General features: G+C 41.2%; 1 protein-coding gene across 3 annotated transcripts in view; it reads left to right on the top strand.

Annotated features, from left to right (window-relative positions):
- The first annotated feature begins 1,393 nt into the window (after positions 1-1,393).
- Positions 1,394-12,693, top strand: part of LOC133564198 (neuropilin-2-like) — a 461,460-nt gene continuing 450,160 nt past the window's right edge. For all 3 annotated transcript variants that reach the window (XM_061918348.1, XM_061918347.1, XM_061918349.1), the window contains exon 1: positions 1,394-1,995. In XM_061918348.1, coding sequence (XP_061774332.1) covers positions 1,920-1,995 — 76 coding nt within the window. In that variant the 5' untranslated portion in view covers positions 1,394-1,919. The remainder of the gene's footprint in view (positions 1,996-12,693) is intronic.

Genomic DNA, 12,693 nt, shown 5'->3' with positions numbered 1-12,693 from the left:
GCCTTCCGCCCGATTGTAGCTGAGATCGGCGCCAGCGTCCCCCGCGACCCCGAAAGGGAATAAGCGGTAGAGAATGGATGGATGGATGGATGGTGTGAATGTGAGTGTGAATGTTGTCTGTCTATCTGTGTTAGCCCTGCGATGAGGTGGCGACTTGTCCAGGGTGTACCCGCCTTCCGCCCGATTGTAGCTGAGATCGGCGCCAGCGTCCCCCGCGACCCCAACTGGGAATAAGCGGTAGAAAATGGATGGATGGATGGATGGATGGTGTGAATGTGAGTGTGAATGTTGTCTGTCTATCTGTGTTGGCCCTGCGATGAGGTGGCGACTTGTCCAGGGTGTACCCCGCCTTCCGCCCGATTGTAGCTGAGATCGGCGCCAGCGTCCCCCGCGACCCCGAAAGGGAATAAGCGGTAGAAAATGGATGGATGGATGGATGGTGTGAATGTGAGTGTGAATGTTGTCTGTCTATCTGTGTTGCCCCTGCGATGAGGTGGCGACTTGTCCAGGGTGTACCCTGCCTTCCGCCCGATTGTAGCTGAGATCGGCGCCAGCGTCCCCCGCGACCCCGAAAGGGAATAAGCGGTAGAAAATGGATGGATGGTGTGAATGTGAGTGTGAATGTTGTCTGTCTATCTGTGTTGGCCCTGCGATGAGGTGGCGACTTGTCCAGGGTGTACCCTGCCTTCCGCCCGATTGTAGCTGAGATCGGCGCCAGCGCCCCCCGCGACCCCGAAAGGGAATAAGCGGTAGAAAATGGATGGATGGATGGATTGGCTTTCATGGCTCTCTCAGCCAAAAAGGTTTCCCGACCCCTGTTGTAGTGGATTCAACTGAATATGGGTTGAGAAGGATTTGCAAATCATTCTATTCCGTTTGGATTTACATCAAACTCAATTTCCCGACTCTTCTAAATTCAACGTCAGCGGTCTATACGGTCAACATAAACGGGCTGCATGTGCACGTGTTCCCCATTGTGGGTGTTTGCCTGTAAACCAGCCCCGGCACGGCTCATAAAAAGCTCTTTGCCCTTTTTCATCTCCTGGAATAAACAGCAGAGACGGAGGGGATGGAAAAAGAAAGCGAGAAAGATGTGAAATGAGTAATAAAAACCTGGTATGAGTGGAGGAAGGGGGGCAGGGGGGGGGGGGGGGTAAATGGAATAAAAGCAAAGGAGGCATGAAGAAGGTGGTCTTAATGTGGGAATGCTGGAAGGGGGGGGGGGGATTAAACTGCTCTTTAATCAGGAGGGGTGTGGGGGGGGGGGGTGGACTAGGTGCCCACTGTAATCCGATACATGCGTGCGCACGCGGCGTGCACGCGCACGCGCGCGCGCTGGCAGACAAGCTGAGTGAGCGCTGCTGCTGCTCGTCATTGCGCGCCGGAGCTCGGAGGGGAAAGAAGGGAGAGAGAGAGAAAGAGAGAGAGAGAGAGAAGAGCGCGTTTGAGTCAAGAAGCTTCCAGTGAGCAGGAGGACGCGGCAGAACAGAAACTCTCTCTTATTCTTTTCTCCGGAGAGTTTTTTTGTTTGTTTTTGGGTCCGACAATAAATTACGCTTTTTTTTTTTTTTTTTTTTAATCCGGAATTTAAACGCACATAATGTTGTAAGCACGCGTGTGTGCTTTTATTTCTTTATTTATTTTTATTTTTTATTTTTTTTTACATAAGCGGACTTTTTTCGTTCCGTTCCTCACGTCTCGACCAACTTCCATCGGACTACTTTCTAATAATGAGGCGCCGACATGGATTTTGGAACATTTTAAAAAAAGCCCAAACGGAAGACGCAGTGAACTATTTATTATTCGTTTCCCTCCTGCGGAAATAAGGAAGGACCTTCGTACTTTTTGTTTCTAAAAAAAAAAAAAAAAAAAATAATTCAGAAAACATTTTTTTTTTTTGGTACTTTTATTTTGAAAAGATGGATTTATCAACATGGTTCGGCGCGTGTTTGCTGACACTTCTGGCGAGCGTGGAAGTCCCGGCGGAGGAAGCAGGTAAATGTCACGTTCAGGTATCGTGGGAAATTCGACGCACTTTTCCCGTTTTTTGTTGTTGTTTGTTTTTTCCTTGCTGGGCGAGTGAATGACATGATGCGTTTGAGTGATTTCATCACGTCGGACAATGGAGTTCGCCGTTGATTAGTAACACTATTGATTGGGACTGTTAATTACAGATAAGCGTGTTTTCCTTTTTTTTTAAAAACGCTTTTAGGGTTTGTATTGATGGAAAAAACACACTAATTTTTGTCCCGTGCGTTTGAATGGAAGACAAACGCGCAGCTGTGCGCTCCGAGTCCCGGTACCGACCGCCGGTAGATCATCAACCGGTCATTTCTCTTTTAAAAACAATTATTGTTTGGCGTGTCAATACACACACGTGGAGAGAGTGCTTACTTACTTTTATGCACGCGAAGTAACCACAGATAGTTTGATTCATACTTCCATCCATCCATCTATTTTCCTACCGCTTGTCCCTTTTGGGGTATTCATACTGTTTTTATATAAAAGGGCGCACTTATATGCGCAAAAATGTGTTTAACTTGCTTTATTTGCTCATTTATGAGACACTAGTGATTTAGGGCTATATAAGTAAACATTGATTGATGATTGATTTGTTGCTTCTTCTTGGAATTCTATATTTATAATACATCATTTGTATTAAGTGTTATATCGAGGAGCCTTTTTAGAGCCAATTAATTCAATCAATCAATCAGTGTTTACTTATATAGCCCTAAATAACGAGTGTCTCAAAGGGCTGCACAAGCCACAACGACAGACCCCACAATTTCCTTTTAGTTCAGGGGTCTCTGGAGTGTGACCAAGGGGCCCTTAAAGGAGCCCCCAGCTATGTTGTCATTGGCCCTGGTCATAATGCACAAATATTTATTATTATTATTATCATATATTGCGCTAATTTGCTTAGTCAGCGCTACCGCACAGCTGTGTTGTTCACACGGATTAGCATATATTGATTTCACGAGGGTGGGGTCGGGCATCTTTAATGCACGAAATGCATCAATTGATCGAAGGATCAATGGCTTGATTGATTTAGGAGCCGACATGGCGCCTGTCACTCACGGGGACGAGTGGCAGGTTTGTTTGTTTTGTTTCGGTCAGTCGCTCAAAATATATGTTTCGGTAAACACGAAGAAGAGGGTGTTTAGTTTTAGGGACTGTTACTAATTCCCGGGTACCTGGGTAGTCAATTTCTGTGTGTTGAGGCGGTGTTTTTCAACCACTGTGCCGCGGCACACTAGTGCTCTGTGAGATACAGTCTGGTGTGCCGTGGGAGATTGTCTTAATTTCACCTATTTGGGTTGAAAATATTTTTTGCAAACCAGTAATTATAATGTGCCGTTGTTGAGTGTCTTTACTGTCCGGAAATCGGCAGACTTAACACGTTATAAACTTCAAAGCGCCTTATGTAAGGAATAATTTTAGTTGCGCTTACTCACCTCAAAGCAATTTTATATGGCACATGATGTCATGATAAGTGTGACCAGTAGATGGCGGTCAAACATAAGAGATACGTGTAGACTGCACTATGATGGCAATATGTCGCAAGTAAACGACACCAACATTTTAAATGTAAACTGGTGTGCCCTAATGGACATATAACATGTTAGAGTTCCAGATTTGATGCTCATTTGAAACTTGCTCTGAAAAGAAAACAGGCTTGTAGGGATGAAATAGCCTCTGTGTTTGTTCCTGGCCTAACGTATATTCCGCTGTACCCCGGTATTGAGCACTGTATAATGGATAAACCACAGTAACCTCGTGTATATACATATACATATATATATATATGTATATATATATATATACATATATATATATGTATATATATATACACATATATACATATATATATATATACATACATATATATATATAAATATGTATGTACGTATATACATATGCATACATACATATATGTATGTATGTATATATGTATGTATATATACACAAACATACATACATACATTATATATGTATATATAAATATATACATATACATACATATATATACACATACATATACATACACATATATATATATATATATACACACTTATATACGTGTATGTATGTTGAGTTGTTGATTGTCTGTACTGTCTGGAGATCGGCAGACTTACCACGTTATAAACTTCCATATCAGTAGATGGCTCAGCTTAATTGCTTTGTAGATGTGGGAGACAGCGGAAGGCAGGGTGCAGGTAAAAAGGTGTCTAATGCTTAAACCAAAAATAAACAGAAGGCAAGTGCCCCTAAGCTTAGGGAAGGCTAAAACTGAACTTGGTACAAAGTAAACAAAAACAGAATGCTGGACGACAGCAAAGACTTACTGTTGGAGCAGAGACGACAGGAAACTGCTCCAGGAAAATACCAAATAAAGAGAGAAAGCCACCAAAATTGGAGCGCAAGACAAGAACTGAAACACTACACAGCAAAAAAAAAAAAACGGCGTGATGTGACAGGTGGTGACAGTACACCTACTTTGAGACAAGAGCTATACTGATGCATGCTTGGTTATGGTTTAAAGTCATATCCAACCATTTTTTATTTCTCAATATCGGCTGCTGGTGGTGTGCCTCCGATTTTTTTCAAAGAAAAAATGTGCCTTGGCTCAAAAAAGGTTCAAAACACTGCGTTAATGTGTTAATAAATGTTTATTCTTTAATAAAGACGTCATATTCATTATTTAAAATGTATCATTGGTCTAATAATGCTAACTGTGCTGTCCACTTGACTCATTTGCAAGTATTAAACTTTGCATGCAGTTGCACTTCCCAGACATTAGATGGCAGTGGCGTTCAGTGTATTTCTTGCTGCGTCCTACAAAGTGTTTGCAATGTAACTGTAACTGGGGGGCCAGTCAGTGTGTGTTCATAAACCACACTCCTTTATCCAGTCTTCATTGGCTTCCAGTTCAATTCCGCATTGAGTTTTAGATTTTGGTCCTTTGGTCCTCTGGGGCCCCTCAGTGCATCACTGACTTGCTAAACCCCTACAGTTCAGGCCAGGGTCTTCTAAAGATCCCCAAAACGTGTTTTAAAACCTGTGGAGACCTGGCATTCCAGGCTCCCAGACTCTCGAATATTTTGCACCATCCATCCATATATCTTTATATATATATATATATATATATATTGTAGCTGAGATAGGCGCCAGCGCCCCCCGCGACCCCAAAAGGGAATAAGCGGTAGGAAAATGGATGGATGGATATATATTAGATAGTACTTTATTCATTCCGTCAGGAGAGTTCCTTCAGGAAAATTACAATTTTCAGCACAATCCCATTCAAGATCAGACAAACATTACAGGGAGACAGAACAGGATCGCTGACGGGTCTGCCGGCTTCCAGCGCCCCTTACAAAAAAAGATTAAATACAGGTAAACAAGGGGGGGGGGGATAGAAGATTAAAATGAAATAAAAAAATCGGTCTTAGCCTGGGCCTTAGAGAGGGGGTGCAGACTGAGGCCAAGGGAAAAAAAAAATATATATATATATATATATATATATACATATTTATATATGTGTGTGTATATATATGTATATATACATATATACCCGACCTCGGAAAGCTGAAGAAGCGGTAAAAAATGGATGGATGGATGGATATCCATCCATCCATTTTTTACCGCTTATTCTCTTCGGGGTCGCGGGGGGAACTAGTGCCTATCTCAGCTACAATCAGGCGGAAGGCGGTGTACACCCTGGACAAATCGCTATCTCATCGCAGGGCCATGGATATATATATATATATATATATATATATATATATATATATATATATATATATATATATATATATATGGCCCGTGGGCCGTAGTTTGGGGACCTCTAATCTACAATAATAATATGATTTGTCTGCGACTCTGGACCCGACAGATTTAAAAAAATTAAATAAAAGAAAAAAAAAATAAAAAATTACATCGATATTTCATTCTTTGAAATGGATTAAAAATCGTCACAAATAAGAATCACGATTACTCTGAAAATCGATTTATTTTATTTTTTATTTTTTTGGACACCCCTAATGACTACGTCGAGTTTTGTAACGGAACCTCCTTCAGCCTGGGGTGGAGCTCTACCGGGACCGGCTGACTCACACTTAGGTAGGCGCTTCCTCAGCAAAAAAACAACTTTCCCAAATACCTCAGCCCTCCTGTCTCCTGAGCAAGAAGGCACGGTCGTGATCAAGATGCATGTACGGGCATAAGGAGAGCGAGATGTGCAGCGCGAGGAGGTAGCGGAGACAGAAAGAGGCCGACCACGCCGCGTTGCCGAAGACAAGCGAACCGAACGGAAGAAAGATTTTCCCCCTTCGCTGTTTGATCCTGTCTCTTCAGTCTGTTTGATCACAGCTGTGCCTGGAAGCGAGATAAACGTCCGTAATTGGCCACTCAAGACTGGCTGTCTGCCTCAGTTGTCTTTCTGCTGAAATATGCTTGATGATGAAACCCGCCGGAGGTGATGCGGAGTGAATGTTGGGAGCTCTCAGAGGGGCCAGGAGCCTACAGGTAGAACAACTCCGACACGCCGGCAAGAAAGCGAAACATCTTTTAAGTATTTCGTCTAAACACGAGTCAGGCACGGTTGGCTTGTTAATCAGGCTAATTGCTGGAGTTGAATGGAGATGTTTGGATGTAGAGGAGGGGTGACGCTGGTCGGAAGTTAAGGAACACCTGTTTAGTACGAGTCGTGTCCGAAGAATTTGTCAGTGTGTCCGTTTACTTTGTTAACTTTCAATATATAAACTAAGAAAGTCTATTATCCATCCATCCATTTTCTACCGATTATCCCTTTCGGGGTTACAGGGTATGCTGGAGTCTATCTCAGTTACAATCGGGCGGAAGGCCTGTACACCCTGGACAAGTCGCCATCTCATCGCAGGGCCAACACAGACAACATTCACATCCACATTCCATCCATCCATCTTTTTCCGCTTATCCGAGGTCAAGTCGCGGGGGCAGCAGCCTAAGCCTGAGGCGTTCCCAGGCCAGCCGGGAGACATAGTCTTCCCAATGTGTCCTGGGTCTTTCCTGTGGCTTCCCATCTGACTCCTCTCCATGGGGGAAATATATATATATATTTCAGTTTAAAGTTTAGGAACAGCTTTTCACAAGTTGTACAACCTTTACAAGCAGACTGTGCTTCAGCCCATGGCTAACATATCCAGTGGCTGTGGTGCCCCATGGGGCCCGCTTGTGATAATTAAATGTTACAGTCGGTCTGGGTCAAGCGTTTTGCGAGCTACGGCCAACTATCAATAACACAAACCATCCATGTCATTATATCTCACAATGAAGGTTACGTGCTCTTTGAGCTCGATATAACGCATCGATAACTGACATGGTGTGTGTGTGTATATCTATATATATATATATATATATATATATATATATATATACACATACATACATACATACATACATACATACACACATAAAAGATTTGAAAATAAATTAATTAAAAAAACATTCCTAAGCAAAAATACAATTTTCTGCCGTTCAAAAAAGTGTAAGAAAAAGTTAACTCACGCCCAATGTTTCCCAAATAGAAAAACTTTTTCCTGCAACTTAAAAAATGTTGCAAGTATGAAAAACTTTATACACATACATATAATTCGCAAGTGGAGTTCTTTTTTTTTATTTTCGATTTAAAAAAAACCCATTCGTAATCATAAAAAAATAAATGCTACAAAAAAAGCGATTCATAGGTACAAAAACAATTTTGTAGGAGTAAAAAAAATGATCGGGAAGTATAAAAAATTTTTTTTTCAAGTTTGAGATGGCGACTTGTCCAGGGTGTACCCCGCCTTCCGCCCGATTGTAGCTGAGATAGGCGCCAGCGCCCCCCGCGACCCCAAAAGGGAATAAGCAGTAGAAAATGGATGGAAGTTAAAACTTTTGGCAGTAATATTCCACCCTGCTGATCCGCACACCTGCGCTCAGAGCACCCGCAATTCGCACTCGACAACGACAGGTGGTGCTGCTGAGTCATTTTTGGTCCGTTAGAGCTACTACTATTTGCGCATGGTGCCATCCGTCAAAAACAACACACAAATAAAAAAGCAGCAGGTTAGGGAATAAAATAATGGACGGACGAGAGGGGAAACAAACTCAACCTGTAAGTTAACCTGTAAGTTTCATTGTTTATTTACTTGTGAATCATTTTTTTTAACAGAAGAAAATCGTTTTCATACTTGCGTCTCGTTGTATCTGTTTTGCCTTTTTTGTGCACTTCCCTGCTGCACTTTTTTTTTTGGTATTACATACATTTTACCTGCTCTACATCTGCTGTCTCTGCATCCTGGAGTCCAGACCCATCCATAGTCACCCACCCATTCCCCCGCTTTCACCTGATCCTATTCATTGTTTGTTTTTATATCCTATCCATCAAATATACACTTTTAGAAGCGATGAATGATTTAGTAACCGTGCGGGTAAAATAGTACAACCGAGAGTCTTTTTCCTTTAAAGTCGGCAAGGCCTGTCAGACGTGCTACGTCTGTGACGAAGTGAAAAGAGGGCAAGTCGGGGAAAATGAGTGCAGACGGAAAGTAAGAGGAAGTCATTGAGAGAGCAAGTGATCGTTCCTCTTCTGAAAAAAAAACATGCGAGAGAACGACAGAGGAGAGTATTGGGGGGGAAAAGAGATGGAGTGTAAATAAAATAGTAAACAACTCACTTTTCGCAAACATAATGGGATTCTACCAACACACATGGACATAAATATTATAATGACAAATGATTTGTTTACGTTGGTCACATATGAATCATTATATAACTACAGCAGGTCTGGATTAGGTTTTTTTTGCAGTAAAGAACCATGAAGAATGGACTATTATGGTGTTTCTTCCATGGGAAGAAAAGAGAAAGAGATGGTAGAGTCATCTGCTCACAGACGCTACCTGGTGGTTGTTTAAATTAACCAACCCCCACTCGTTAATGCTTCAGACTTTGGCGATCTCTGAATCGAATCGCAAATTGGATAGCATCTCGGAGAAGCTTTCCATTCTGCATGGCGAAAATACGATTAAATTGAGAGGCGGGACGGGCAATTAGAGGAGACGTTGGAATTTGTCTATTCACCCTGACCAAAACAATCCTTATTTACAATTTGGCCTCCTAGGCTGTAAAGACCCCCAGTGAGACCATTGGGAACCGGGGAATATGCTTTATCAGTGTCATGGACTAAAATGAGGGCTCCCCAGTTTTTGTATTTATAAACGCCATTTTATTGTCAGAATGTCATCCAGGAACCTTTTTAGAGGCGTCACTTAAATGCAAAACATTTATCCGCGCAAAACTTGGCAACCGTTTTATCTAAAGTTCCTTCATGTTGCACACCTCACTCAAGAGCTCGTCCGGTTTTAGTCACATTCATCACATGAGTTAACTCGTTCATTCTGACAGCCCTACTAAAAAAAAAATATTACATTTTCTTACCAGATACATTTATCATTGCCAATCTTAAACGTGTAGTTTGGGATCCAATGGTAATTTTTCCGTCAGAACATTTTGTTGGCTTCATTATGTTTGCTCGCTGTCAGGTTCAAACACTGATGACATCTATTAAACAAACAAGAAGCAAGGAATTAAACAGAGACAGAATTAAATTTGGCTCAATTGAGGGGAGACGTCTGGGCTGTACTTTTGTTCAGACTCCCAACACGCTCTGGTGAAAGATTTTACGCCTTTTATTTGGACTTTCCCTGATTACATGGCAACAGCTGTTTCTAAGGGACGCGGGGTCGTAAACAGCCATCGCCTTACGAAGTAAACAAAAACAGAATGCTGGAGGACGGCAAAGACTTGCAGTGCGTGGAGCAGCAGAAGGCGTCCACAAAGTGCATCCGTACATGACATGACAATCAACAATGTCCCTACAAAAAAAGATAGCAGCAACTTTAAATGTTCTCGATTGCTAAAACAAAGCAGATGCGGGAAATATCGCTCAGAGGAAGACGTGAAACTGCAACAGGAAAACACCAACAAAATAGGGAAAGTCACCAAAATCAGAACTCAAGAAAAGAACTAAAACACTACACACAGGAAAACAGCAAAAAAGTCAAAATAAGTCAGGATGTGTTGTGACAGGAGATGACAGCACACCGGTTTAGCTCGGTTGGTGGAGTGGCCGTGCCAGCAATTTGAGGGTTGCAGGTTCGATTCCCGCTTCCGCCATCCTAGTCACTGCCGTTGTGTCCTTGGGCAAGACACTTTACCCACCTGCTCCCAGTGCCACCCACACTGCTTTAAACGTAACTCAGATATTGGGTTTCACTATGTAAAGCGCTTTGAGTCACTCGAGAAAAAGCGCGATGTAAACATAATTCACTTCACTTCACTTGCTTCGAAAAACATGCTCATTGTAGCCATGAATTTCGACTTCCTCATTTTGATGAAAAACATTTTCTTTAATTCATTATTGTTTTGTATATTCCTGAGTTATTGTTGCTGATCCGTTAGAATGTATTATTTATGCAGTTTGTATCGTTTTATTTTTTCAGTATCAAATGGTTAAAGTTGGTCAAAAAACGTTTAGATAAAGGTACAATTTCAAATAGTTTTCTGTTACAATTAAAACAATGTTTACAGTGAATTGTGAGTGAATTATATTTATATAGCGCTTTTCTCGAGTGACTCAAACCCAATATCTAAGTTACATTTAAACCAGTGTGGGTGGCACTGGGAGCAGGTGGGTAAAGTGTCTTGCCCAAGGACACAACGGCAGTGACTAGGATGGTGGAAGCGGGAATCGAACCTGCAACCCTCAAGTTGCTGGCATGGCCACTCTACCAACTGAGCTATGCCGCCCGTTATTATTTTATTAGTTATTATTTTATTAGTTATTATACAGTAAGTTGGTCTATTCTGTCATGCAGAGGTGGACTTATCACAATTTCATGGACAAATTATGCATTTTTTTAAGTTCTGTGAATGTTTGGACACCACACTATTCGATTCGGTTCTTAGGGATAACGATTCGTTTTCGAATTGATTCTTTATTCAAAACGATTCTCAATTAAAAATCTTTTGTTGTTTTTAATAACATTCCTCCATAAAATATATAAACTCGGATCAATTTGGCTGCGATGAGGTGGCGACTTGTCCAGGGTGTACGCCGCCTTCCGCCCGATTGTAGCTGAGATAGGCGCCAGCGCCCCCTGAGATCCCAAAAAGGGAATAAGCTGTAGAAAATGGATGGATGGATGGATGGATCAATTTGGATATTACATAAAATATATCTGGTTTTGTTTCTTAAAATGTTTTCCAAACATTTAATAAAGTCCAATATAAAAATAAGGCGACGAGAAGTATCCTACATCAATAATACGATTTTTCCCGAATGGCTGGACAGGACCGAGTTATTTAAAAATAAAATAAAAATCAGATTATCCATGAAATTTGTATTTGTAACTATTCTTGACTTTGTATTATTTTTATTTATTTATTTATTTTTTTTGTTCTGGTTTTTTAAGTCAAGAATAGTTACAAATAAGAATCGTGGATAATCTGATTGTTTTTTTGTTGTTGTTTTTAAAAAAAAATAAAATCAGATTATCCACGCGATTCGTATTCGTAACTATTGATGACTTTTTATTATTGTTATTTTATTTTATTTTAAGTGAAGGATAGTTACAAATAAGAACCGTGGATAATCTTTTATTTTATTATTATTTTTTTTTACCCTCCTACTTTTGTATAACTTACATTTTTTAAATGGTGTAAATTGTTCAAAAACTTTTTATAGTTTAGATAAGGGTAACATTTTAATTAGTTTTCTGTTACAGTTAAAACTGTCAGGCTTTCCCCTGACAGTTTGTCAATGTTTTAGTTTTTTCCCCTGCATTTGTCTGTTTCCTCTGTGTTTAGTATCTCCTGTCTTTAGTTCCTGTCTAGTGCTCTTATTTTGTCAGCTTCCTGTCTTGTTCCCTGAGTGCTGTGTTCCTCCTCAGCTGCAGCTGATTGGCACCTGGCCACACCTGTTGCCAATCAGCCCGCTCCTATTTGTACCTGCTTTGTCTTGTGTCAGTTGTTGGATCATTATATTTTCATTTGGACTTGTCGTTGCCATACGTTGCTTTTGTCGTGTCGATGTGATTCTTTTCAGCTATTACCTGTCATGCTACATTTTGTCCTGGTTGTCGTAGCGGTAAGCTGTTCTTGTTAGCCATTAGTTATTTCCAGTTTTTCTGTTTGCTATCCACTAGCATCCATGCTAAAGTTCCTGTTTGTTTTCTAGCTTCCAGTGCTAGCTCCCCTTAGTTTGTTATTCCGCCCACGTGCGTGCTTTTTGTTTGTTCTTGTTTAGTTTTAATTCAATCATGTTTTCATATTCTATGCCATCCTGGGGTTCGTCATCAACAAATACACTTGAAAGAATCATCCAGCCACTGACACAAGACAAAGCAGGTACAAATAGGAGCGGGCTGATTGGCAACAGGTGTGGTGCCAATCAGGTGCCAATCAGCTGCAGCTGAGGAGGAACAGAGCACTCAGGGAACAAGACAGGAAGCTGACAAAATAAGAGCACTAGACAGGAACTAAAGACAGGAGATAATAAATAAAAAGATTACAGTTGGTACAAAATGCGGCTGCTAGACTTTTGACAAGAACAAGAAAGTTTGATCACATTACGCCTGTACTGGCTCACCTGCACTGGCTTCCTGTGCACTTAAG

This window comes from Nerophis ophidion, linkage group LG13 (genome assembly GCF_033978795.1).
Source record: "Nerophis ophidion isolate RoL-2023_Sa linkage group LG13, RoL_Noph_v1.0, whole genome shotgun sequence".
NCBI lineage: Eukaryota > Metazoa > Chordata > Actinopteri > Syngnathiformes > Syngnathidae > Nerophis > Nerophis ophidion.
The sequence above is the reverse complement of the archived record's forward strand: the minus strand, read 5'-3'. Positions and strand labels throughout refer to the sequence as shown.